This window comes from Salmo trutta, chromosome 20, assembly GCF_901001165.1.
Source record: "Salmo trutta chromosome 20, fSalTru1.1, whole genome shotgun sequence".
NCBI classification, from domain to species: domain Eukaryota; kingdom Metazoa; phylum Chordata; class Actinopteri; order Salmoniformes; family Salmonidae; genus Salmo; species Salmo trutta.
In genome coordinates this window covers 39,723,140-39,751,012 of record NC_042976.1, presented here as the reverse complement: position 1 = coordinate 39,751,012, position 27,873 = coordinate 39,723,140, and the positions used below count along the sequence as shown (strand labels likewise).

Here is a 27,873-nt window from a genome sequence, read left to right as displayed (position 1 = left end):
TACCATTAGATATCCATCAAGTAGATGGTTCAATGTCTTTTTTTTCATCAAGGAAAAGGACAGAAATAAATGAGATGCAACAAAGGGCAACAGGAAAAAAACATTGTTATCGGTCATTTAGGGTTGCAGCACACGCTATCAGCATTACACCATCACTTTCTCAAGGACAACACAAGTTACGTTTCCCAGTGTACGTAGCTTTCCTTTCAAAGGACTGCAATTTGAAACTAATAATGTATCTGTATGAACGAAATAAAATGATTCATCCGTTATGACATGGATTTTCCTATTTGTCAAGAGATCAAACACTAAACATTCAGTCTGTCAAAGGTTAATAAAAGGAAATATATTTTTCTGTAAACAAATGAATGAAAATAAATATTTAAATCTGTGACAGATGATATGATTCATATCAATAATTGTAAACTTCTTGAGAAAAAGCATACATTGGACTACAAATTACTTGAAATAATTACTTTAAAAGTTCCATCTGTTTTGCAAAAATAAAACCCAATTGATCTCTATGGCCATATACAATGAGTATATAAAACATTATGCCCTTCCACCCTCTTAATGGCACACATACACAATCCATGTCTCAATTGTCTAAAGGCTTAAAAATTATTCTTTAACCTGTCTCCTCCGCTTCATCTACACTGATTGAAGTGGATTTAACAGGTGACATCTATAAAGGATTATAGCTTTCACCTGGATTCACCTGGTCAGTCTACGACATGGAAAGAGCAGGGGTTCCTAATGTTTTGTACACTCAGTGTATAATATATTTTAAAAACTCAAGAGACATTAAGGTAATAAATAGTATATCAAGCAAAAATAGCCTTTCCCCCCATGGACTTTTATGGTTTTTTTTCCATAATTACTCTTTCAAAAATGTCACATTTATGTACTTTGGTTAGTGACAAACTCCATTTCCTCATAAAGCATCCCCTCTATAGAACATTTACATCTACTCTGGTTTAGCTGATCGGAGCCCCTGTTGTGACTAGTTTGTAGTAGGCAGCCCTCTTAGCCATGAGTTCCTCATGTGTCCCCCTCTCTATGACAGCACCTTGGGACATGACGGCTATGATATCTGCCGTCTGGATGGTAGACAGTCTGTGGGCAATGACAATGCAGGTGCGTCCACGTCTGGCCTCATCCAAAGCCGCCTGCACTGTCTGTAGTTGGAAAACACAGTGTTAAAAATAAGCTCAGTTGGGTGTGTTTGTTTTCATCATAAGGACATTCTATATTCTCTCTGATGTAATACAGTACATGGCATGCTAAGAAAATATCTAAGCAAATGCATCATTGTGCTGTGGATAGAGTGATTCATCTGATAGAAAGGATAATCAAGAGGTGATATATATATATATATATATATATATATATATATACTGAACAAAAATAAAAATGCAACATGTAAAGTGTTTCATGAGTTGAAATAAAAGATCCCAGAAATCTTCCATATGCACAGAAAGTGTATTTCTCAGAAATTTTGGCCACAAATTAGTTTACATCCCTGTTAGTGAGCATTTCTCCTTTGCCAAGATAATCCATCCACCTTACATGTGTGGCATATCAAGAAGCTGATTAAACAGTATGATCATTACACAGGTGCAGCTTATGCTGGGGACAATAAAAGGCCACTCTAAAATTTGCAATTTTGTCACACAACACAATGCCACAGACATCTCAAGTTGAGGGAGCGTGCAATTGCCATACTGATTGCAGGAAGGTCCACCAGAGCTGTTGCCAGATAATTTTGTGTTAATTTCTCTACCATTGGCCTCCTCCAACGTCGTTTTAGAGAATTTGGCAGTACGTCCAACCGGCCTCACAACCCCAGACCACGTGTAACCACGCCAGCCCATGACCTCCATATCCGGCTTCTTCACCTGCGGGATCGCCTGAGACCAGCTGCCTGAGACAAGCTGCCTGAGACCAGCCACCCGGGCAGCTGATGAACTGTCAGAAACAGTCTCAGGGAAGCTCGTCTGCTCGCTCGTCGTCCTCACCGGGGTCTTATCCTGACTGCATTTGGCATCGTAACTGACTTCAGTGGGCAAATGCTCACCTTCGATGGCCTCTAGAACGCTGGAAAAGTGTGCTCTTCACAGATTAATCTCGGTTTCAACTGTACCGGGCAGATGGCATACAGCGTGTATGGCGTTGTGGGCGAGCGGTTTGCTGATGTCAACGTTGTGAACATTGTGCCCCAAGGTGGCGGTGGGGTTATGGTACGGGCAGGCATAAGCTATGGACAACGAACACAATTGCATTTTATCGATGGAAATTTCAATGCACAGAGATACCATGACGAGATCCTGAGACCCATTGTCGTGCCATTCATCTGCCGCCATTACCTTATGTTTCAGCATGATAATGCACGGCCCCATGTTGCAAGGATCTGTACACAATTCCTACTCACCAGACATGTCACCCATTGAGCATGTTTGGGATAGTCTGGATCGATATGTATGACAGCGTGCTTCAGTTCCTACCAATATCCAACAACTTCGCACAGCCATTGAAGATGAGTGGGAAAACATTCCACAGGCCACAATCAACAGCCTGATAAACTCTATGCGAAAGGAGATGTGTCACGCTGCATGAGGCAAATGGGGGTCACACCAGATACTGACTGGTTTTCTGATCCACGGCCCTACCTTTTTTTGAGGTATATGTGACCAACAGATGCATATCTGTATTCCTAGTAATGTGAAATCCATATATTAGGGCCTAATGAATTTATTTCAATTGACTGATTTCTGTATATAAACTAACTCAATAAAACCTTTGCAATTGTTGCATTTATATTTTTGTTCAGTGTACATTGGTCTGGTCTATGGGTACCTTTTCACTCTCTGTGTCCAATGCAGAGGTGGCCTCATCCAGAAGCAGGATCTTAGGGTTCCTGATTATTGCCCGAGCGATGGCGATGCGTTGTTTTTGCCCTCTGGAGAGCTGGGAGCCCTGGGCGCCAACCTGAGTCTCATATTTCTGCCAGAGTCAAAGATAACACAGGAATGTCTAGTACACTACTTACAATATGAAGAGAACAGTATCAGAAGAAAATATCATGTTCCACCACAATAACATGTTTAATTTTTTACATTCTTCACAGTATAAAAGGAAGTTGGATAGTATGACATAGAAGTATTACAAAGATAGTATAATTTCACTTCCTTTACTCACATCTGGCAGAGTCATCACAAAGTCATGGAGATAAGCTTTCTTTGCAGCATCAACAATCTCCTCCATGCTCATGTTCCTGGTGTTATCACCATACTGTATGTTTTCAGCAATACTGCAGTCAAACAGCACTGGCTCTTGGGAGACGATGCCAATCTGAGCCCTCAGGAAGGGCACGTTGACAGTGTGTGATGGACGGCCATCGATCAACTGAAATGGGAACAAGGAAGTGTTTATTGTAAATACAAATAATAGTAATAGACTATGGCAGGCACTGTGGGTACACTTGATACATTGTACCTGTGATTCCATCTACACTGAGTGTACAAAACATTAAGAACACCTTTCCATGACATAGGCTGACCAGGTGAATCCAGGTGAAAGCCATGATCCCTTTTTGATGTCACTTGTTAAATCCACTTCAATCAGTGTAGATGAAGGGGAGGTGACAGGTTAAAGAAGGATTGTTAAGCCTTGAGGCAATTGAGACATGGATTGTGTATGTGTGCCATTCAGAGGGTGAATGTGCAAGACAAAAAATGTAAGTGCCTTTGAATGGGCTATGGTAGCAGGTGCCAGGCGCACACGTTTGTGTCAAGAACTGCAACGCTGCTGGGTTTTTCACATTCAACAGTTTCCCTTGTTTATCAAGGTGTTCCTAATGTTTGGTATATTCAGCATGCATGGAAGATAAGGTAAAGCACAGGAGGTTGGTGGAACCTTAATTGGGGAGGACGGGCTTGTGGTAACGGCTGGAGCGGAATTAGCGGAATGGTATCAAATACATCAAACGCATGGTTTCCATGGTTTCCATGTTGTTGTTGTTTTTACGCCACTTCATTTGCTCCGTTCAAGCTGTTGTTATGAGCCGTCCTCCCCTCAGCAGCCTCCACTGAGGTAAGGTCATGTAAATGAAGTTGGCTCTGGTCTGGGGACTCACCACTCTGCCCTCATCTGGATCATAGAACCTCTCCAACAGCTGCACACTAGTGCTCTTCCCACAGCCACTACAGCCCACAAAGGCCAGGGTCTGGCCCGGTTTCACAGACACCAGTAGTCCGTTTAGCACCTGGATGTCAGGCCGGGTTGGGTATGTGAACTTGCAGTTGATGAATTCTAACTCCCCTTTGAAATCATCCTGGAAGAGGGCATGGCATTATTACACACCAACATGTTTGATGTCAATGTGAATAATGATCCTTTTCCACTTGCACTGAAAATGTCTGATTGAATAAACAATGATGTTTTTCTCACCCATTTCTCCCCATCTATCTGACTCATGCTGATTTTGGGGACTCGGTCCAACAGTTTAAAGAACTGGGCAGCTGCAATCTTGGCTTTGGCATAATCTGGGGTGAATGAGGAAGCTTTTCCCAGTGCCGTCCCACTGATCACAATGGCAGAGATCACTCTGGGGATATGCACAACACATTGTCATTTGTTTGATAATACAGTAAGCTTTTAGGACAGTTTACAGCTTAAATGGGTGTGTTTTTGAAAATGTACAGTAAACATGATGATGACTTATATGCAGTATTGTTATTCACAGGTTTTCTGTATGTCACTGTAAATACTACATGCACAACATTCAGCAAAACAAAGAAATGTACCTGAAGACCACCAGGTAATGTAATCTTTCAGAGCTGACCAGATATCCTCCATATCTAAAGGAGGCGGCGTACGCCATAAAGATAACACACTGAGCAAAGGCAAAACAGATGCCGTAGATGTTTGCCTTCTTCTTGGCAGACTTATACGGAGCCTCCAGCTGCTGTTCATATGTGTCCACAAATGTGCTCTCCTTGCACAGCCCTGCGATGGTCCTGATGTTGGCTAGAGCCTCGCTGGACACCTGTGCGAGAGAAGGCAGATTGTCAAGTCTCTAAATCACTACAGTGAATAACACTCTCTGGACCAGTGCCTCGTACGAGGTCCTTTCATTTGACAGAAATGTTCAAACAACCCATTTAGGGACCATTATTGAATTATCTTCAAATCAAACCAAATGCGCCGAATACAACAGGTGTAGACCTTACAGTGAAATGCTTACTTACAAGCCCTTAACCAACAATGCAGTTTTAAGAAAAATAAGTGTTAAGTCAAAAATAGACAGGTAAAACATTTAAATAAAGTAACAAATAATTAAAGAGCAGCAGTAAAATAACAATAGCGAGGCTATATACAAGGGGTACCGGTACAGAGTCAATGTCCGGGGGCACCGGTTAGTCAACGTAATTCAGGTAATATATACATGTAGGTAGAGTTCTGGGTAGCCATTTGATTAGCTGCTCAGGAATCTTATGGCATGGGGCTAGAAGCTGTTAAGAAGCCTTTTGGACCTAGACTTAGCGTAGAGAAAACAGTCTATGGCTAGGGCGGCTGAAGTCTGACAATTTGTAGTGCCTTCCTGTGACACCACCTGGTATAGAGGTCCTGGATGGCAGGAAAGTTGGCCCCAGTGATGTACTGGGCTGTACTCGCACTACCCTTGCGGTCGGAGGCTGAGCAGTTGCCATACCAGGCAGTGATGCAACCAGTCAGGATACTCTGGATGGTGCAGCTGTAGAACCTTTTGAGGATCTGAGGACCCATGCCAAAGTTTTTCAGTTTCCTGAGGGGGAATAGGCTTTGTCGTGCCCTCTTCACGACTGTCTTGGTGTGTTTGGACCATGATCATTTGTTGGTGGTGTGGACACCAAGGAACTTGAAGCGCTCAACCTGCTCCACTACTGCCCCATCGATGAGAATGGGGGCATGCTCGGTCCTCCTTTTCCTGTAGTCCACAATCATCTCCTTTCTCTTGTTGTTGTTGTCCAGGCACCACACGGCCAGCTCTCTGACCTCCTCCCTATAGGCTATCTCATCATTGTCGGTGATCAGGCCTACCGCTGTTGTGTCATCTGCAAACTTAATGATGGTATTGGAGTCGTGCCTAGCCATGCAGTCATGAGTGAACAGGGAGTAGAGGAGGGGACTGAGCACGCACCCCTGAAGAGCCCCCGTGTTGAGGATCAGCGCGGCGGATGTGTTGTTACCTACCCTTACCACCTGGGAGTGGCCCGTCAGAAATCCAGTTGCAGAGGGAGGTGTTTAGTCCCAGGGTCCTTAGCTTAGTGATGAGCTCTGAGGGCACTATGGTGTTGAACGATGAGCTGTAGTCAATGAATAGCATTCTCACATAGGTGTTCCTTTTGTCCAGGTGGAAAAGGGCAGTGTGGAGTGCAATAGAGATTGCATCATCTGTAGATCTGTTTGGGCGGTATGCAAATTGGAGTGGGTCTAGGGTTTCTGGGATAATGGTGTTGAAAAGCACTTCATGGCTACAGACGTGAGTGCTACGGGTCGCTAGTCATTTAGGCAGGTTACCTTTGTGTTCTTGGGCACAGGGACTATGGTGGTCTGCTTGAAACATGTTGGTATTACAGACTCAGTCAGGGACAGATTGAAAATGTCATTGAAGACACTTGCCAGTACACATGCTGGTAATCCATCTGGCCCTGCGGCCTTGTGAATATTGACCTGTTTAAAGGTCTTACTCACATCGGCTACGGAGAGCGTGATCACACAGTTGTACGGAACACAGTTTTAGTGTTACTTGCCTTGAAGCGAGCATAGAATTAATTTAGCTTGTCAGGTAGGCTTGTGTCACTGGGCAGCTCGCGGTTGTGCTTCTCTTTGTAGTCTGTAATAGTTTGCAAGCCCTGCCACATCCGACGAGCGTCGAGCCAGTGTAGTATAATTCAATCTTAGTCCTGTATTGACGCTTTGCCTGTTTGATGGTTCGTCACAGGGCATAGCGGGATTTCTTATAAGCTTCCCGAGTGGCGCAGCGGTCTAAGGCACTTTATCTCAGTGCTTGAGGTGTCACTACAGACACCCTGGTTCGAATCCAGGCTGTATCACAACAGCCCATGATTGGGAGTCCCATAGGGCAGCACACAATTGGCCCAGTGTTGTCCGGGTTTGGCCGGTGTAGACCTTCATTGTAAATAAGAATTTATTCTTAACTGAGTTGCCTGGTTAAATATACTGTATATATATTTTTATTCAGTTCCACTCTTTGGAAGCAGCAGCTCTACCCTTTAGCTCAGTGCGTATGTTGCCTGTAATCCATGGCTTCTGGTTTGGGTATGTACATACTGTCACGCCCTGATCTGTTTCACCTGTCCTTGTGATTGTCTCCACCCCCTCCAGGTGTCGCTTATTTTCCCCAATCTATTTATCCCTGGGATTCCTGTCTCTCTGTGTCAGATCGTCTTGTATTTTTGTCAAGTCAACCAGCGTGTATTTCCCGTTCTCCTTTTGCGATTCTCTTTTTGATAGTCTTCCCGGTTTTGACCCCTGCATGACTCTGGACTACTTTCCTGTCTGCCTGATCATCCTGCCTGCCCTGACCTTGATTCTGTCAGCCCTTCGGTAACTCTGAACTGGTTTTGACCCTTTTTCCTGTCCATGACATTCTCTTCCCTTACCCTATTGGATTATTAAATATTGTAAGACTCCAACCATCTGCCTCCTGTGTCTGCATCTGGGTCTCGCCTTGTGCCATGATACATACAGTCACTGTGGGGATGGCGTCATTGATGCACTTATTGATGAAGCCAGTGACTGATGTGGTCTACTCCTCAATGCCATCGGAAAAATCCCGGAACATATTCCAGTCCTGTAGCTTAGCATCTGCTTCATCTGACCACTTTTTTTATTGACCGAGTCACTGGTGCTTCCTCCTTTAGTTTTTGCTTGTAAACAGGAATTAGGAGGATAAAATTATGGTCAGATTTGCCAAATGGAGGGAGAGGGAGAGCTTTGTACACGTCTCTGTGTGTGGAGTAAAGGTGGTCTAGAGTTTTTTTTTTTTCCCCCTCTGGTTGCACATTTAACATACTGGTGGAAGTGAGGTAAAACGGATTTTAGTTTCCCTGCATTAAAGTCCCCGGCCACTAGGAGTGTCGCCTCTTGATGAGCATTTTCCTGTTTGCTTATGGCCGTATACAGCTCATTGAGTGCGGTTTTAGTGCCAGCATCGGTTTGTGGTGTTACCGATAATAGGGTGTTTAACTCACCTGTCCTGCTGCTTCCATTGCCTTCTTATCCTCGTTTGCGAAACCTGTCAGCATTTTGGCTTGGAAGACCCCAGACAAGCCAATAAGTGGTAAAAAGCAAATCACTACCAAGCTTAACTTCCAGCTAAAGGAGAACGCAATGATGAAAGACGCTCCGATGTTGGTCAAGGAGTTCACAATCATTCCAATCTGCGATCCAGTTGCCTGCAGTGAAAATACAATTAATTCTCCAAGCTCATTTCATAAACAGAAATATATACAGTGAGGCACAAGGAAATATTTCAAAACTACCCCTTTGGATCATCTCATAATTTGTTAGAAACGGTTGTAATGGGTTCCACGGTATGTGTCCCTGACACTCACCCCCTGGACCATGGAGGCGTCGGTGGCCAGCCTGGTGGTGAGAGCTCCAGGGCTGTTCCTGGGGTCATCAAACCAGCCTACCTCCTGTTTCAACATGGCCTGGAAGCCCACCTTCCTAAGCCTGCGGGTCAGGAGTTCCCCAGACTTCCCAAATGCATAGCCCTTAAACAGAACAACAGTGTTCACACAGATTACTAGGGCCTATCGTCTGAATCACAGGAGGCTGCTGAGGGGAGAATGGCTCATAAGAATGGCCGGAACGGAGCAAATGGAATGGCATCAAACATCTGGAAACCATGTATTTGACACCGTTCCACTCATACCGCTCCAATCATTACCACAAGCCCGTTCTCCCCAATTAAGGTGCCACCAACCTCCTGTGGTCTGAATGTTAGCATCTTACTATGGAATGTAACAGCTTGATGTGCAGTACAATATAGCTACCTGTAAGAACTGAGAGAAGAAACTTGTCACTGCCACAGCGCAGAACAGGATACATATTCCATTGATCTGTGCTCTCTGTTCATCCAAGTCACGTATAGAGAACGTCTGCAAATCAAAACAACAATATGGACGGAATGAAATACATTTAATGGAACAGCAACACCAATAAGTGTCACTACCAGCCCAGTTAATATGAAAATACATTCTGAACATAGGCTTGATATGTACATAATCTATAGCCTCTCACCCCAAGGATCTGGCTGAATAAGATGGCATAGATTGGATTGACGGAGCCGTTGATGGCAGCTCCTATAGATCCCAATAGCATGTAGGGCCACTCTGACTTGTTGTACTTCAGGATTCGAGCCACAGGTGCTGGCTCCACACGTTCCTCTGCTTCCTCCTTGGAATGTTGTGGGAATATGCTGTATGAGGGACACTCATTTCTCTCAGAAATTAGGAGGGAAAATTGAATAAAGTACACTAATACAAAACTGATAATACAAGGCTGCTTATAGAATGACCTCAATACCTTTGACCTTTGAGGTTCTATCTCGTTTTCCATTATGGCAAGGAAGTTGTCTGATTTAATTCTGATACTGCCAGTTATGGCATCGGGGATGAGTTCGTTTGATAGCTGGGTGTGAGATCGCAGGCGAAGAGATTGCCTTTAGGATAAAGAGTGAATTACAAAGGCTTTACAAATTAGCTTTGCTGAATCATTGTTAATCATAAGCAGTGTCACAAGCCTGTTCTGACATGACCATTAGGTTTACCTCAACCCAGATTCATAGCTTCCTCGACTGAAACTCTGGATTTCTTCCTCAATGGTTTCATTGTCCGGGCCTAAAATTGAAAATGAACATGTTATTTTTATCCATACAGATAGACTCTATCAAAAGTGAACAATTAATTATTATGAATTGCTCTTTATGTCAGACCTACCTTTGTTTGTTTTGTCACTGGGCATGTCATTTCCTTGGTTCTGAAGGGTAACGAGAGTAAAGTAGACCCCCTTCTTTTCTACAAGATCATTGTGTGTACCGCTTTCCACTGCCCTTCCGTGCTCAAAGCCAATAATGACATCAGCGTTGCGGATAGTGGAGAGGCGGTGGGCGATGGTAATGGTTGTCCTGCCCATCCGAGCCTTCAATCACAGACATGATCCGTTTTGTAGTTGAAGTAAACATTACAACATGGGCAGACCATGATTTAAAATTGGAACAAATATTCAAAGCACTGACTTTGTGGTGATATAATGATTGATCGATTTTGTCTTGGAGTCACCCACCTTGTCAAGTGCCTCTTGTACAATGGCCTCACTCTCGTTGTCCAGAGCCGAGGTAGCCATGTCCAGCAGCAGGATCCTGGGGTTGCGGATCAGAGCTCGGGCAATAGCGATCCTCTGCTTCTGTCCTCCACTCATCTGACCACCACCCTCACCCACCAGTGTATCAAACCTCTGTATAACCACAAACAAACATTTTCTCATTCTGACATTTCAGTGTGTTTCTTGTATCAGAGTAATACACCATATTTATTTGCTAAAGGTGTGTCTGTGGTACCTGTGGGAGGTCCATGATAAAGTTATAGGCGTTAGCCTCCTTGGTGGCCTGGATGATGTCGTCCATGGTGACCCCAGGTCGCCCGTAGCGGATGTTGTCAGCGATAGTTGTGGCGAACAGCACTGGCTCTTGCTCTACTATACCAATCAGAGAGCGAAGCCACTGGATGTTCAGGCTGCGGATGTCATGGCCATCCAAAGTCAACTATAAATGAGAAGCATTATGTGCATCAAACACAATAACATCTTGTACTGGGCTTTAGTCATACGTTTTGTGTCCCAACCATATTGCTGTAATAATGTGATAGTAAACATAGGTGTATCTTCTGAGCCTTATTACCATTCCTTCCTTGGGGTTGTAGAATCTCTGAAAGAGTTGAACTGTGGTGCTCTTCCCTGATCCGCTTGGCCCAACAAAAGCTGTGGTTTCTCCTGCTCTGATCAGCATGCTCAAAGAATCTAAAATCTAAGTAAACAGATGGTGGTTGTACATTGAGATATCTTTTGGGGATGATTTGAAGTTAAAGAAAGTGAGCGAAGAGGGTTTACCTTCACATCTGGCCTAGAGGGGTAGTTGAATGTGACGTTGTGGAATTCAATGTCACCCTTGACCTTGTCTAGTTTGTGGCCCTCCTCTGAGAAACAATCGATTTCTGGCTCCTGAAAGTGAACAGATTTAGAAAATACTTCATAACTGAAATGTAATTGTTCTTAGTTCATATATTTTCTAAAATTCTGGCCTTACCCGGTCAATGGTATCGAAGATGGTCTTGGCTGCAGCTCGACCTGAGGCGAAGGCTTCCAGGCATGGTGAGGCCTGACCCAGGTTCATAGCTGCCATGAGAACTCCAAAGAATACCTGGAGACAAAAATACAAAAGACATCCTTACATTTTCACCACTCCTATTATTACATATTGGATACATATTATTTGATCATGTGAGTTGCCATACCTGGATAAGAGTGCCAGGGGATAGCTCTTTGGTTTCGATGACCAGTTTTGAGCCATACCAGAATGCCAAAGCATAGCAGAGGAAGATGATACACCACAGGTATCCTTGAAACACTCCAATGATCGTCCCCTTTTTCACACCCCAGTTCTGAGCCTCAATAAGGTTTTTGTCATACCTGTTCAAATGTGAAATGCATATTTATAACACATTTTCAAGTGCCAAGTCAGCAGGGAAGGGAAGGTTCATTTGACCAGTGTCTCACAGCAAGAAAATGATCCTGCAGCAACAGGAAATGTGAATTATTGTGTGGATTATAATTAATTGACATTTTTGTAGGGGTTGTTTTAAAGTGGAAATGACTTTTTGAAACCTTCAATACACTACAAGTTTGCATTTCCTGCTGCGCAGCATATTTTCTGCAACAGGGTGATCAAATTAAGATCCTACATCTGTACAGTATTTCAAGTTACCTTTCAACCTCCTTGTCCTCCCCTCCAAAGGCTGCCACTGTTCTGATGGATGACAGTACCTCATCAGCTACTGACCCTGCCTTGGCATAAGCCTGGAGCTCCCGACCTGTCAGTCTGGCAACAGCCTGAGGAGTGAACGAGTGGAGATGACAGACTGGTTTGTCTGGTTTATCTATAGCACATTTCACACATCACAACGTCACAGAGAATACAGAGGTGGTGTGAGACTACTAAGGTGGTGTGAGACCTCACTAACAGACTCAGAGGCTGTTACAACAGAATGAGTGACCATCATCAAATAAAGTGATTTAATACATTGACTTCAACCCATCTCACCATGGCCATTAGTCCAGCAGCAAGTCCTATTAGTGGGCTTACTGCGATGACCACCAGGGTCAACTTCCATCCTCCAATGAACCCCACCATGAATCCGAAGGTGAAAGTGGAGATCCTCTCGATGAAGATAGACACCTGGTCAGCTATCGCATTGTTGATCTTGTTGATGTCGCTGAGGTGAGAGAACAAGTTCAATCACACAATTGTTGTGGTCCGATTAGAATGTGTCAAACCCAAAATGTAAGGGTTATTTATAGAAACATCTTCCAAACATGCCCTCAATCATTCACACATCTCTGTAGAAAATAATCCATGGGTTTCGGTCTTACTCTGATATTCTGGTGTTTAATTCTCCAACTGAATTGCAGTCAAACCAGCCAATCTCCATTCGCATCACTTTCCTAAAGTAAGTCTTCCTGATTCTCTGGATCTGTCTGGCAGCAGCAGACACCCAGAGGGCAATCTACACAGAGCAGGATTGAATGCATGTTTAGAAATACCGGTCATAGATTAAGAAGGTTAAGGTTGCAAGACTCAATGGAGAGAAAGCATTTTGAGCAGGAAGTTTAACCCACTTACTTGGAAATAGCTAACAATCAAGACTCCTAATCCAATACCAACATAGTAATATGCAAACATGGTCATCTGTGCTTCGATATCCACCCTGTAAAAAAAATGGATGCTTAGCTGGACTGTATATATTTTTGTAAACATTTTGGGATCCATAACCCATTCCATTCTAATCAGGACCTTCAGCATCAGCCTGGACAGTAATATGAATAGATCGACATGGAAAACCTTGACGCAGGAGTAAAATAAAGTCCACAATAGAAAAGTGTCAACTCACCCACAGAAGACCGTTGTGTTCTCTGCTATTTCAAATATGGAGCCATTGATCCAGGTGATGGTGTTGTTAATGCAGGTTTTGTTGGGGTCTGCCAGTTCTTGGACCTCTAGCTCGTATGCCACAAAGGTGTTTGTCATCATGCCATACACCAAGAGCATGAGAGGGGAGGCTGCCCCGTGGACTAGTGCGCATAAGCCCCCCACTACCATCATCAGTGTGTCCTTCCATGTTGCAAATCGAAACTGGATCAAATAGATAGGTTACATCATTTTTCCAATAAAAGGGAATATAATATTGTGCAATCGTAGCAAAAACAGTCATTATTAATCACAATTAATAATAATTCATAATATCTTAAGGATAAAAATATAAATACCAGTTGAAAGAATCCAACATCCAATAACTTTTCTTTTTTCTTTCCATCTCTGCAATCAAAACAATCAAATGATGATCAAAGTTGATCTGATACTTTCATGATGATAGAAGTGTATAGCGGTATGATAGATATTATGCTAAGAAGAACCAAGTTACAATTGGAAGAGTTTTGTGAAAAGTACCCATATAGGAAAAAAAGTGTTGAGGAAAATAAATAAGATACGGTCAAATTTCATTTGTGAGGTTCTTTCAACTGTGAATGAGGGCAATAATGCAATGAACGGAATGTAGTTTACTTGAGTATGAATCAAATGTTGTTATTTGAAAAGTAAAAAAGAAGAAAAAAGAAGCTACTGTTATTTCAATTCCAATCAAAAACAGACACTTACCCTTTTTCATTCTCTGTTCAAAAAGAAAGGTCAAAGTTCAATTGAAACTTGAAGAAGAGCGCTACAATATGATTTCAATTCTTACTGGGGCATAATCATGTTAACATTATGATATTTGTGGTATAGCAGGAAGAAATGGGACACGTACCTTCTTCTTCTCTGTCTGGTGTTGTATGGCAATATTCTTTGTTAGTGTCCTCCTGTAGAGAAGTGACCTTTTTCAAGTAAATAGGATCCTTCATTTTTGTAGCTTTAAATCGGACAGGAACGTCCTCGCTGGGTCTAATGGGAGAGAAGGGTCATTTTAGCTCACGGTCTTCTTTACAAACATCCGCAAAAATACATTCACAGTCTGGAGTGAACTGTCTGTACTGCCACCCAAATGTAACTTCTATGGTAACACATTTTGTGGGATTTATAAAAATTTTTTATAACAAAACAATCTTAACATCTCTGGAATTCAATGTTGTGATATCTATTTGTCATGACTATAGACGGTACAATACTGGGAATCAGGACTTTTGGACTATGAAGGACTTGATGACAAGTAGTGACAACACCATTAGAGCCATATAATAAGTCCTCTATTACATAATATGGACAAAACATTTGATCATTGAAAGTCATATTATTGAATAGAAAAACCATAGAATGAATAGGATCTCTGTAAGAAAAAACATTGTTTAAAAGGACTAATTCTGAAATGTTTTTTTTAAAGATATACACATGTAAATTACAGTACATGGATGGAAAAACAAACTCACACAGAAAAGATCAGTTTAGAGAGTTACTAACAAGTTCAACACATGTATGACTCATTTCTTATCAGAATAAAGAGCATTATTACCATAATACAGAAGAAAATGCAAGCAAAATAATATGTAGCTATGGAAATATCCAATATATCTACCATGAAGATCCACTTCAGCTACGCAGAATAATCATTTCTCATATATGCTTTCCTCCCTATCTTACTATAGAATGAAAAGCAAACTATAGTGTACCTGTTTTGTCTTCCTGTCAAGGACTCCTCTGATATCCTAGCCATTTGGTCACTACCAACAATAAAGAATCCCTCCTACCAGAGGAAAATCCTATCTTATTCTCAGGCTACGCCTTTCCCACTATCTCCCCTTCCATTAGACTGATAAGAGTTCTATCAGCATTATGTCTCTAACTAAGGAGCTTTTGTGAGGCAAAGGTACATTCATCCAATCAATGAGTTAATATAAGTTAATGCGTTTAACCATGCATTGATTAATATGAGCATTACTCCACACCTGTCTGACAATTTGTTCTCTTAGAAAGATTCAGGTGTGCAGTATGTGCTGTATTTTTATAAATACATTTAAATAAACTTGAAGTTTATTTAACTTGAATAATGAAGTACATGGCTTGCTTCAAATTCACCAAATATCTGAATTACATGTTTAAATATGCCTCTTGAATAATATGGAAGGAATGTTCAATGAGATGGAAAATATGACTGCAGTAAACGTAAATTATATTTTAAATTATATCGTAAGTCAACAGTTGGATTGTTGAAAGAACTTGTCCTGTTCCAGTGATAGGTGTGGATCACCTGGATGTCAACAGCAGAACGTTGTAAAATGATTGTACTGACTGACCTAAGGTCGTTAGTCTGTACAGCTAATTCCCCCAGAGCCACCATGATAACATTCATTAATAACAGAATCACACCATAGAATCACACCATGGATAGTAAAATGAGTGTAATGACCTATGGGCGGTTAGTCTCTAGAGCTGATTCACACAGAGAATATATAGAGCAACATCCATCAATCAGAGATACATAGATACAATCAGAGATACATAACTCCCCAACCTTGGACCAAATTCGGCTAATGAGTAGCAGGTCATAGTTTGAACGCATGGTGTTCACTTCTTAGTAAAAGGGCTCATGAGCACCAACATGTGAAGTTCATATGAGCATGTCAAATTGGGTGTCAAATGAAAGCCAAGAGTCTATATTTTTGAGAAATTAAGCCATATATACATTTTTCAACCATTTTCCATCCTAATAATTAGGAATAAGCAAAGGCTTTGATTTCTGGTCAAACAGATGGAAAAGGGGTTTTAGAAAACATCTAGCAGAAAAAGTCTTAAAAGGTATTAGAAAAACATCAAAACACAATAATGTTGAAGTAAATACCCCTGCCAACTAATATCAACACTTATATTTAGTTTTGGAGGAATTTTCTGCTTTCTGTTAGTTTAAGAAACATTGCCTTGTGAGTTGAAATTCTGTTACCAAAAACTCACCAATCTTTTAGATATTTTCTAATTTCTCTCCCTCATGAGGATGGAGGATAATGAAAGTTCACAGAGTAAAAAGTAAACGGAGACCTATCAATTAGTTATAGTGTTTTACTGATATCAATTTTTAATGATTAAGTGATGAAAACTCAAAATTCCAATAACGGAATTAGCAAAAAATCGGTAACGGAATTTCTTCAATTGAATCGGCTACAATGGGAAATCATAGTAGTCACAAACTACAGTTGGGTTCACAAGTTTGGACAGTACAGTAGAGTACAGTACTGTAAAGACAAATAGAATTCAGTACAGTACACAGTAGACCACACTAGAGTTGAGAACACTACAATGTACTGTATTGTGCTAAACTATACTGTTCTGAACTACAGTACCAGTCAAAAGTTTGGACACACCTACTCATTCAAGAGTTTTTCTTTATTTTTACTGGTCTCTACATTGTAGAATAAGAAGGAAGACATCAAAACTATGAAATGACACATATGGAACCATGTAGTAACCAATTTTCTTTTAAATAAAGATTCTTCAAAGTAGCCACCCTTTGCCTCGATGACAGCTTTGCACACTCTTTGAGATTTTTTTAAAGTCACTGTGTCATGTCATAGCTGACACCCCATTCTTTCTGCAGACATCTTTGAATCTTAATTCGGAGCAGATTTTTAAGTGTTTTTGGAAAACATGGACATAAAAAAACTGAGGAAGATTTGACCAGAATTCTGTTACCAAATTTTTATCTGGGGTACAGTAAATGCATTTTTGTCACATGTTCAGTGAAAAATTGTTAAAACTAGTCCTTGTGCATAGAGTTATATGGTTTGTTAAACTTTGAAATCAATGGTTTTTGTTTGGTATTCATTTTAAGTGTCAGCGCAATTCCGTTACCGTGGAGTTGCACATGTGTCAATGGTTGAACGACGCAGGATATGCCATAGGGGTTGGCGATAAGGCCAGGACTAGGCTAAGGGGTGATTTTTAGATTCTAATATTAAAAATGAGAAGATCGCTTTGAATCGAAACATTGTCAATAAAGGTAGTAATTTGGAGCATATTCAGTTAATGGGCCTTTTTGTTCTTTTCAAGTATACTTCATTAGCCCAACAACTACGTTTTTTAAGGATGTGCCTATGACCACAAACCTTTCAACAGGCAAGAGTACACTCATCATTTCTTTGTTATAAATTATCCTAATATCTGACCAGACTCAGGTCTTTACAACAGTCTGAATGGTTTGAGGTCAATGCCCGCGATGGCAGCTGTCAGGATAGACAGGAATTTGTATTGTTATAGGGCCGGTTATTAATGACCATCCGTAACTGATGATAAGTCATATCAAGTGGGAGCTTGAGAGGGTTTGTTTGAGATGGCCTGTAATAAAAACAGGACTGGTCATTGTGAGTCATTCCACTGGCTGTCTCACAATGTAGCTAGAGTGACGACCCTGAATGAATAAGGGTAGTGATGCAAGATAGATAATCATAGGCTATCATTATAGACAGATACCATCATGAAAACATCCTATACCAGCATACCCACCACACCTGAATGGTAGGCCAGTAGGCTTGGTGCAGTAGGTGATCATTTCAACACTATCATGTTTACACTTCATAAGTGTTTACATATATATTTCACTTATCCACATACATAGGTTGCAAATCGAACATTTGAAATTAACGACTGGTTTTCAGCTGTGGTTGAAGTGTAGTTATAGCTTTTATAACGTCCAGCAGATGGAGTACGTTGACCGTCCATAAAAATGTGTTAAATAAAGTTTCTTCACACACCGGAAGGTAAGGAACACAGAAAATAAAAACTATTTTAGGACAAGGAATACAGCCACTCAAGAAGCGTACTTAGGGGAGCGCAATTCTGTCGCCTGGGGTAAGTTTCCAGTGTTTCTTTGCCATGTCTGAGAAAGGATATTTATCAAGCAGTTCAGTTTTTGATGAACATTAAATGTTAAAAGGACAAACATTAGTCGAGCTGATAAAGTTGCAGTTCGCTGAACAAGTGATTCATGTTTATCCTCTTTCAAAGAACGGGCTAACTTCCTAGACGTGGTTATTGAAAGATGTGATGAAATATAACGAGGTGATTTTTAGTTCTTGGCGTCTGAATCTGATTAATGTTCATATTTTATGCGTAGGTGTCTGAGGTCATTGCTGTCATGTGAGGCGCAAAGTTGTATGTATGTATGTATGTATGTATGTATGTATGTATGTATGTATGTATGTATGTATGTATGTATGTATGTATGTATGTATGTATGTATGTATGTAGCAGGGGCTAGTAATATAGATCCGAATAATTTTTGCTCAATAGAAACTAGGCATAATCTATCAGATAACCTATAGTGGTCAAAGATCATTCATGGTTAAAATGGTAAACAGGAGATCTTATCATTCTTTTAGATATTATGTAGACAGTTTATGGTTTTGTTGATCCGGGGAATTGGGCAGACTAAGCAGTTTGGAGGTATAATACTTTATAATAATGCATCATCTTTTGTAGCCAAGTTGATTTACCCATCAAGTTTCCTCTAATTCCATGCCTCACTTTATGTTCAAATGGCCATGTCAGACTGTCTACTATATATTTCACTTGGAAATATTCTGTAGTTACTGTAAGCAAGTTGTCCTTTGTCCTGGGCAAATTCTTGTTTTTTTCCAAGCACTACACAGCTGATTCAAATGATCAACCCATCATCAAGCTTTAATGATTTGAATCAGCTGTGTAGTGCAAAGTCAAAAAACTAAATTGTCACCAGTTTGGGTCCCAGGGAACAGGATTAAGAAGCACAGCTCTAGCTGTAGGACAGTCACTAAGCAGAACTTTCAGTTGCACACCAGAGAAATGTAAATAGACCTTGAATACTTTAACAAACGTCATAGTGCAAACAGCACAGCAGATATGATATGAATTTGCTTCTAAAATACAATTAAAATGGATGGAAATATACAGTTTTTTTCACCATAGCTCTTGGCCTACTATCTGTAAACTACTAATTTGTCAATGGTTTGCAAAATAGTATCCTACAAGATTCTGCTGTTTTCCCCCATAGGACTGATTGCATTGATTTTTCTACTAGTTTGTGCTCCTCAGTGAAATGGAACGTAATATGATATGCCCCCAATGAAACTTCAATTACATATCTTTGCAAATAGAAAATGTATATTTTTAATATGATCAAATATTATGTTTATCTGAATGAATCTCTTTCCTCTCAGAAATGTTCCTGTACATTATTGGACTGGTGGCTTTTTGGTTTGTGTTCCGCTGGTACAGGGAACTCGCAAGAGTACCCAATAAAGGAGAGAAATATGTCTACATCACTGGCTGTGACTCTGGGTTCGGGAACCTTCTGGCCAGACATCTGGACAAGCTGGGCTTCTGTGTGATCGCAGCCTGCTACACTGAGAAGGGGGAGGATGAGCTGAAGAAGGTCTCTTCTGAACGATTGAACACAGTCCACCTGGATGTCATCAGCACTGACAGTGTCAACAAAGCAACAGCGTTCATCAAAACCTTGGTTGGGGAGAAGGGTGTGTGTCTTTGAAGTACAATTTAGCAAATTTGCAACATTTTTTTTGGTCTACTCAATAATTATATTACTATGAGTCAGATTCAACTGTTGCTATGGAATTTCCAACCACAAACATCTTAAAGGTCCAATGCAGCTGTTATTATCTCGATATCAAATACTTTCTGGGTAAGAATTAAGTACCTTACTCTGATTTGTTTTTAAATTCAAATAGTCAAAAAGAAACAACTTACTTCTTAGCAAAGAACAATTTCTCAAGCAAGATTTTTGCTAGGACTGTCTGGGAGTGGTCTGAGTGGGGAGAACTGAAAACTAGCTGTTATTGGTAGACTGGTTTGGATGTCACCAGACAGGCCGAAAACGGCATCCCACTAAAACAGTATGAAATTTAAAGCGATCTTTTCAAACAGCTCTTACACTAAAAGGGCATTATCATAATGTTCACAATTTCACATTCAAACCTCATAGTGTGGAAATATATACAGTTGAAGTCAGAAGTTTACATACACCTTAGCCAAATACATTTAAACTCAGTTTTTCACAATTCCTGACATTTAGTCCTAGTAAAAATTCCCTGTCTTAGGTCAGTTAGGATCACCACTTTATTTTATGAATGTGAAATGTCAGAATAATAGTAGAGAATGATTTATTTCAGCTTTTATTTCTTTCATCACATTCCCAGTGGGTTAGAAGTGTACATACACTCAATTAGTATTCGGTAGCATAGCCTTTAAATTGTTTAACTTGGGTCAAATGTTTCGGGTAGCCTTCCTCAAGCTTCCCACAATAAGTTGGGTGAATTTTGGCCCATTCCTCCTGACAGAGCTGGTGTAACTGAGTCAGGTTTGTAGGACTCCTTGCTCGCACACGCTTTTTCAGTTCTGCACACAAATTTTCTATAGGATTGAGGTCAGGGCTTTGTGATAGCCACTCCAATCCCTTGACTTTGTTGTCCTTAAGCCATTTGCCATTTTTTCACATCTTTGGAAGTATGCTTGGGGTCATTGTGCATTTAGAAGACCCATTTGCGACCAAGCTTTAACTTCCTGACTGATGTCTTGATGTTGCTTCAATATATCCACATCATTTTAATTCCTCACGATGCCATCTATTTTGTGAAGTGCACTAGTCCCTCCTGCAGCAAAGCACCCCCACAACATGATGCTGCCACCCCTCTGCTTCACGGTTGGGATGGTGTTCTTCGGCTTGCACGCTTCCCCCTTTTTCCTCCAAACATAACGATGGTCATTATGGCCAAACAGTTATATTTTTGTTTCATCAGACCAGAGAACATTTCTCCAAAAAGTACGATATTTGTCCCCATGTGCAGATGCAAACCATAGTCTGGCTTTTTTATGGCGGTTTTGGAGCAGTAGCTTCTTCCTTGCTGAGTAGCCTTTCAGGTTATGTCGATATAGGACTCGTTTTACTGTGGATATAGATTCTTTTGTACCTGTTTCCTCCAGCATCTTCACAAAGTCCTTTGCTGTTGTTCTGGGATTGATTTGCACTTTTCACACCAAAGTATGTTCATCTCTAGGAGACAGAACGCGTCTCCTTCCTGAGCGGTATGTTGGCTGCGTGGTCCCATGGTGTTTATACTTGCGTACTATTGTTTGTACAGATGTACGAGTACCTTCAGGCATTTGGAAATTGCTCCTAAGGATGAACCAGACTTGTGGAGGTCTACAATTTTTTTCCTGAAGTCTTGGCTGATTTCTTCTCATTTTCCAAGAAATGTGTGAAGTGGTTGAAAAACTTGTTTTAATAACTCCAACCTAAGTGTATGTAAACATCTGACTTCAACTGTACATATAAAACACAGGAAAATCAGTTTTTTTGACTGCACTGGGCCTTTTAACTTAACCTTTCTCACTGTAGGATACCTTACTCCCACATGTGACAACTGGCATGTAAGCACTTGTTGACATTTTGTAGGCATGGAAAGTTTTCCTCCGTCCTTCATTGTGACTACAGCCTGTGTCCTGCTGTGGGTGTGATTTGTTTGTACTATATGGTCTGCCTTAATGTTTTTTTCAGGTCTGTGGGCTGTGGTGAACAATGCTGGAGTCTCTGTACCATCAGGCCCCTGTGACTGGATGACCGTCGACGACTACAAGTCCATGTTGGATGTTAACCTTATTGGAGTCATTGGTGTGACTCTAAGTGTCCTGCCCCTCATCAAGAAGGCCAGGGGCAGGGTGGTGAATGTGGCCAGCGTGTTTGGGAGGATAAGCGCCTTTGGGGGTCCCTACTGTGTGTCAAAATATGGAGTGGAGGCTTTCAATGACAGTCTACGGTGCGAGGCCTGACTTTTTGTCTAAGAATATACTGTATCATGCTTATTTGAATGAGTTAGAGAATTGTAGCAAAACTGAATAGTGATGCTCGGAGCATTATTCTCTATGGCTCTGACTTTATATGGATACCGTATTGCAGACATGTTTTAATGTTTGTTGTGGCCCCTTTTTTGTTTTTGAATTCCAGGATGAACATGTCAGCGTTTGGAGTTAAAGTCCTGTGTCTTGAACCAGGATTTTTCAAAACAAGTGTGACTGATCTAAATCTCCTGAGAAAAAATGTGAAGACATTGTGGGACAATCTGTCTGAAGAAGTCAAGGATCAATATGGACATGATTACCCAGAGAGAGGTACTTTCTTTAAACAAACAAATATACACATGAACCCGTGCATGCTGCTGTAGTATGATTGACGCAAATAGGTTTATCAACCTGTGTGACAGAATGACAAGCACTCCAAGAACGGGCTGACAGGGATTGCCCAGGGCAAATGAACTGGGCAAGTTAAGCCTGCCTTTGACTTCAGCTTCTTAAATGGAGGTAATACCTTTTCTTCCAGCAAATGTGACATTGGAGAAGAATGTTGCAACGTTGCTGGATGGGGACCTGATGAAGGTTGTGAGCTGCATGGAGCACGCCATCTCTGCTCTCCACCCTCGGACACGCTACTCACCTGGCTGGGATGCCAAGTTCTTATGGTTGCCAATGTCCTACCTGCCAACTTGGATCGCTGACAAAATGCTCTTAAAAGATATGGCCAAACCAACAGGATCTATTCGTTAATGTTAATGGTTGTCTGACCAAAAGTAAGAACAAGTCTTTATTTACACCCACGAGACAGCAAGAAAAATGCCATACATTTTTTCCGATGAGAAAAAAGTATAGCATTTGATTCAACCAATGAATGTTCATTTTTCAAACTTTAAACAGAGTTGGGATTTGCATTTTGTCTAATCGCATTTTGCATTTGTACGGTGTTTCACCGGTCTGATAATAAAACTGAATGGAAAGAGTTTGTGGTTTTAAATGAAGATGTTTTCATTGTGTCCACTTGATACATACAGTAAATGATATTCTGTCCTCTAGACCATAAATCCAAACTCTAGTCTAGATCTACTTGGGCTGGGTTTCTGTATAAGCACTTTGTGACATCTGCTGATGTAAAAAGTACTTTATAAATACATTTTGATGAGCTTATAGCTACCTAATCTCAATGAAGGATACAACCAATAGTTGTTGTTTCCCAGGTTAATAAGGGGAGATGGCTGCTGCTGATTATAGTATTATGTGCCTTCTACTTTACCTGCACTGGCTCCCTTTTCATTCATTGGTCTTGAACAATGTCACACTTACACTGCTCTGCTCAACGATACTGTATGACTTTGCAGAATGCAGTGCACCTTCAACAGAAAAACATGAGTGGCCTAGCCCTAGTGGCAATCAGGTGAAAGAGGATGCATTTACCAGGACTTTTATGGTCATGTAAACCATTGAAGGTCAATGGGACATATTACACAATCAAGCAGCACAGACCTTTGACACGGCTCCTATTCTGTAGCCCCTCATAAGTCATTTTATAGTAGCCACTGGGAAGCACGTTGGTTGGACTGAGGAACAAACTCCATTCTGCTTTTTTATATACTGGATGAGAAAATACCAAACTTGCAAGTAGCCATGGTAGGTCCGATGTATAATTCACATTACAGAAGATGTTTTATAGGATGCAAAATGTCCCTAAATTCCTGGATTTTTCAGAAATCCTAGAATTTGGGGAAACTAACAAGAATGTTGTAACCCTAATCCCATGCAAGTTTAAGCAGTAATAATGTTCCACCCTTTTAATGCTCAATTGTGAACAAATTGAATTCAACACAACATACTTATTGCATTTGTGAATATAGGTATATATATAATTGTGTGGCTCTATATTATACATTTTTACATAAACATAACACTGCCAGAAATAAGTTACCTTTAACCTTGTTGACAACAGTGTGTGGATTTGTACATTATTTACTTCACAACAGTGTTTAGGAGAGACCAAGATGCCATCTGGTGGTTAGATAAACACTATTATAGTTGTTTGCCATTAAACTACTATGACTATATCATGATGAGAAAACTAAATAGGCCAAGCCTGCGGTATGACTTACAGCAGATTCTTCCTATCAAAAAACAAAAGCTTCCTGTGCAACAAATTCCTAATCAAATGTTTACTCTCATTGGATATACCTGTGACTTGCTACCATTAATTCCAACTGCGGAATAAGAAATAATTATTGAAAAAAGGTTGTAGAATTTAGAAGAATTGTAGAATTTTCTATTCAGCCAAGTTCTCTCAAACAAGAAATAACGCTTTCAGGTATTATCTTTCAACCTGCCAGACATGTATACTGTGTCAAATGAGAAGCTGTGAGCTGCTTGCAGCCAAATTTGCTTATGACCAGGTGATTGCTAGCGATTATGACAAACTAATAATATAATCCTTCAGGTGTGTACCAGTTCTGTAAGCAAGATAGACAAGGAGTATGGCGATGGAGGACACAGACAAACTGCATATGAAAAGAAACGGAACAATTATATTGTAGGCCTACTCCAAACACTAAGCTATTGTCTTATTCATTTGAAAACTCATGATTTAATATGGTTCTTTAGAGCCTATTCCACTTTATCAATATAGTTATGCTGTTTTTATTATACTGGCAAACATGTCAACTTTTCAAATGAATGAGTAATTAGAATACTAATGGATGAAGACTCAGCTTTCTCTGGTGTAAGTGTTTTGAAGAAAAGACAAGCTAATAATATGTTATTGAAAAGGTACCATCATATAACTGAAATGTGACTCCCTACAGGTCTTTCCTCTGGTGTCTGAAGAGAATATGCTATTAGATTTTTTTCAGGTGAGATTGATACAGTTCCTTATCTTTTAGAACTTCTTAACATTACTTTCTTTATTACATCGCTTGTTGATTATGCAAGAAATAATGTTGTTATTTCATGTGCGTCTGTTTTAGGCAATCCTATCACACTTGGCTCTATCCTGCGTACTAATTTCAGTTACGGCCATAGCCATCGCCTGGTTTATTAGAGATTCTATCAAAGTTGAAGATTTTGACAAGAAACATGTCTTTATCACGGGCTGTGATAGCGGATTTGGAAATTTGGTGGCAAGGCAGCTTGACCAAAAGGGGTTTCATGTAATAGGCGCATGTCTCACGGAGAAAGGTGAATCGGAATTGAAGGCTGCGGCCTCTCCCAGACTGAAGACAGTTCTGTTCAATGTTACCGACAGTCGGAGCATCGAGAGTGCGGTGGAGTTTGTGCGCGCTGAGGTTGGAGAGCGAGGTAAGTGAGGAAGGCAGCAGGGGGTAGATAGGGTGCTAGTCAGAGTCAAGCACCGGGCGAGATAAAAATGAGATGGGGGTGCTTGACTAACCGAAACTGACCCATACATCTGCATATTTTCAAACCACTATCAACTTGAGAGCTGCTGAGGAAACATCTAGAAAACCTACCGTAACATTACCTAGACGCAGTGATGAGAACATTGACAAACTTTTGTTAGTCACCAGCCAAGTTTACTCTGAATCACATAAATGGTCTATGTGATTTGAATTAGATGCCAAATTGGAATATTCTTGCTTTAAACACTAAACACTAAAACATATTGATGTATGGCTATCCATAAGCTTTGAAATATTACTACTGCACTTACTGTAGCCCAACCCCTTTAGAATGAAATATTTGGTGGAAGATCAACAATCATGCCATGCATCCTTTACCTCTTTCCACAAGCAGATTAGTGAATGGAATATTTAACACAGCTTTGCTTCACATATCCAGTCCTGGTTAGAGATGAATGAATTACCTTTTGACATTCCCAGAATTCAACTAGCTATTGATAGGACACATATTGCACTAGGGGGCATCACTCTAGGATTACATGTAGTAGAATATAGTTTGTGTTACTACAGTTACTCTACAGAACAGTTGCAGTGTATCTCTTTCTACCCACATTTCTCATCATACAAGAGTACTCTAATACTTGATAATGCTGTATCACATGTCGTTATTGTAGGAAATCTCCTTCCCTCTCTGTATCACAGGTCTCTGGGGGCTGATCAACAATGCTGGGAGGTCCACACCTATAGGCCCCACTGAATGGATGCAGTTGGAGGACTTCAAGAAAGTTTTAGATGTGAATTTAATAGGTCTGATTGACGTGACCCTGAAGTTCCTCCCGCTCTTAAAGAAGGCTCAAGGAAGGGTGGTCAATGTTGCCAGTATCCTGGGGAGGCTTGCCCTCAACGGAGGAGGCTACTGCCTATCTAAGTATGGTGTGGAGGCCTTCTCTGACAGCCTTAGGTACTGTGGCATTGTTTTACAATATAATAAACTCAGTAAACTAGGGATTGATTTCCAAGCATTTTATTATGGAACTGGAGCTGTGCAACGCTGTGCAGGGTAGATTCGCACCACAGAGTTATTCATAGATTTAAGCATCTTAGTGTATTAGCTAGATAACAGCTAAGCTGCTTGCTCTTATGTTCAGGCGGGATATGCAGCATTTCGGTGTAAAAGTGAGTATCATTGAGCCTGGTTTCTTCAAGACGGGTGTGACCAGGCTGGACCTCATTGAAGCGGACCTGCAGAGACTGTGGAACCGTCTCCCTGAGGAGGTCAAGCACTCATATGGACCCAAATTCTTTGCCGAATGTGAGTAAATACTGTGTACTGTATGTTTTTAAAATTGTTGAGTCATGTCATTACAATGCTGAAACATTCATGTCTGATTCTCATCCATTTCCTGTGGTCTATTACAGATGTAAAAGCTCAGGATTTCTCCATGGGTCTCCTGTGCAGTTCAGACATCTCCAAAGTGACCAGTTGCATGCAGCATGCCCTTACAGCCCGCCACCCACGGACCCGCTACTCACCTGGTTGGGATGCTAAGCTCATCTGGATCCCCCTGTCCTACCTCCCTGCATTCATAGCAGACTTCACAGTCGCTGTTCTACTTCCTGTCCCCAAAGACGACAGAAAGAGCCATGCAAACCAAGTGGGTGTGGCATACACGTGAGCCGCTGGACTCTTTCCTTTATCAATCACATCTATGATACGTTTTAGATTGATTTATATTCATTATTTGCATTTCAAAGATGTTGATACTACACTGAATAAAAATATAAATGCAACATGTAAGGTGTTGGTCCCATGTTTCATGAGCTGAAATAAATCCACAACATTTTCCATACGCACAAAAGCTTATTTCTCAATTTTTTTGTGCGCAAATTTGTTTACATCCCTGTTAGTGAGCATTTCTCCATTGCCAAGATAATCCATCCACCTGACAGGTGTGGTATATCAAGAAGCTTATTAAACAGCATGATCATTACACATCATTGCACCTTGTGCTGGGGACAATAAAAGGCTGAGGAGTATTTCTGCCAATAATAAAGCCATTTTGTGGGGAAAAATACATTTTAATTGGCTGGTCCTGGCTCCCCAGTGTGTGAGCCTGGCTGCTAAATGGGTGGGCCTATGCCCTCCAAGGCCCACCCACCGCTGCACCCCTGCCCAGTCATATGAAATCCAAAGATTAGAGCCAAGTGAATTTATTTAAATTGACTGATTTCATTATACACTATAGATATACACAAGTATGTGGACACCCCTTCAAATTAGTGGATTTGGCTATTTCAGCCATACCCGTTGCTGACAGGTGTATAAAATCAAGC

The 27,873-nt window shown here is 40.9% G+C and overlaps 3 protein-coding genes across 7 annotated transcripts; 2 read left to right on the top strand and 1 right to left on the bottom strand.

Moving 5' to 3' along the window:
- Window positions 1–726: 726 nt before the first annotated feature.
- Window positions 727–15,122, bottom strand: abcb11a (ATP-binding cassette, sub-family B (MDR/TAP), member 11a). Of its 4 annotated transcripts, XM_029703258.1 has the most exons (28): window positions 15,004–15,122; window positions 14,148–14,281; window positions 14,000–14,012; window positions 13,612–13,660; window positions 13,236–13,477; window positions 12,968–13,052; window positions 12,718–12,851; window positions 12,389–12,560; window positions 12,053–12,177; window positions 11,583–11,757; window positions 11,375–11,488; window positions 11,179–11,289; window positions 10,970–11,095; window positions 10,631–10,834; window positions 10,357–10,527; window positions 10,011–10,212; window positions 9,842–9,911; window positions 9,598–9,733; window positions 9,313–9,468; window positions 9,066–9,170; window positions 8,622–8,783; window positions 8,259–8,462; window positions 4,806–5,047; window positions 4,450–4,606; window positions 4,136–4,333; window positions 3,199–3,405; window positions 2,857–3,003; window positions 978–1,178 (listed from the first exon to the last, which is right to left on the bottom strand). In XM_029703258.1, the coding sequence occupies exons 1-28, from the start codon at window positions 15,045–15,047 to the stop codon at window positions 978–980; spliced, it is 4,086 nt and encodes a 1,361-aa protein (XP_029559118.1). In that variant the 5' UTR covers window positions 15,048–15,122. The 4 variants fall into 4 exon arrangements, with proteins under 4 accessions (XP_029559115.1, XP_029559118.1, XP_029559116.1 ...); XM_029703255.1 differs by having other exon boundaries at window positions 727–1,178; window positions 9,313–9,733; XM_029703256.1 differs by having other exon boundaries at window positions 9,313–9,733; window positions 14,910–15,058.
- Window positions 15,123–18,065: 2,943 nt separating this feature from the next.
- On the top strand, window positions 18,066–23,155 carry dhrs9 (dehydrogenase/reductase (SDR family) member 9). The gene is made up of 5 exons (XM_029703254.1): window positions 18,066–18,172; window positions 19,519–19,833; window positions 21,873–22,131; window positions 22,320–22,483; window positions 22,692–23,155. The coding sequence occupies exons 2-5, from the start codon at window positions 19,521–19,523 to the stop codon at window positions 22,913–22,915; spliced, it is 960 nt and encodes a 319-aa protein (XP_029559114.1). The 5' UTR covers window positions 18,066–18,172; window positions 19,519–19,520; the 3' UTR covers window positions 22,916–23,155.
- A 517-nt stretch (window positions 23,156–23,672) lies between these two features.
- On the top strand, window positions 23,673–27,351 carry rdh1 (retinol dehydrogenase 1). Of its 2 annotated transcripts, none has more exons than XM_029703253.1 (6): window positions 23,673–23,809; window positions 24,988–25,035; window positions 25,150–25,480; window positions 26,242–26,500; window positions 26,688–26,851; window positions 26,959–27,351. In XM_029703253.1, exons 1-6 carry the CDS (start codon window positions 23,807–23,809, stop codon window positions 27,213–27,215), a joined length of 1,062 nt encoding a protein of 353 aa, XP_029559113.1. In that variant the 5' UTR covers window positions 23,673–23,806; the 3' UTR covers window positions 27,216–27,351. The 2 variants fall into 2 exon arrangements, with proteins under 2 accessions (XP_029559113.1, XP_029559112.1); XM_029703252.1 differs by lacking the exon at window positions 23,673–23,809 and adding an exon at window positions 24,645–24,905.
- The last annotated feature ends 522 nt before the right edge of the window (window positions 27,352–27,873 follow it).

Coding starts and splice junctions, on each gene's coding strand:
- abcb11a (XM_029703255.1), bottom strand. CDS start 15,047: ATGGCTAGGATATCAGAGGAGTCCTTGACAGGAAGACAAAACAG. Junction 13,053..13,235: donor AACACAACGGTCTTCTGTGG/GTGAGTTGACAC, acceptor TTTTTTTTACAG/GGTGGATATCGAAGCACAGA. Junction 11,758..12,052: donor GAGGACAAGGAGGTTGAAAG/GTAACTTGAAAT, acceptor ACATTTGAACAG/GTATGACAAAAACCTTATTG.
- dhrs9 (XM_029703254.1), top strand. CDS start 19,521: ATGTTCCTGTACATTATTGGACTGGTGGCTTTTTGGTTTGTGTTCCGC. Junction 19,834..21,872: donor AACCTTGGTTGGGGAGAAGG/GTGTGTGTCTTT, acceptor TGTTTTTTTCAG/GTCTGTGGGCTGTGGTGAAC. Junction 22,484..22,691: donor ACATGATTACCCAGAGAGAG/GTACTTTCTTTA, acceptor CTTTTCTTCCAG/CAAATGTGACATTGGAGAAG.
- rdh1 (XM_029703252.1), top strand. CDS start 24,879: ATGGATGAAGACTCAGCTTTCTCTGGT. Junction 26,501..26,687: donor GCCTTCTCTGACAGCCTTAG/GTACTGTGGCAT, acceptor TCTTATGTTCAG/GCGGGATATGCAGCATTTCG. Junction 26,852..26,958: donor ACCCAAATTCTTTGCCGAAT/GTGAGTAAATAC, acceptor GGTCTATTACAG/ATGTAAAAGCTCAGGATTTC.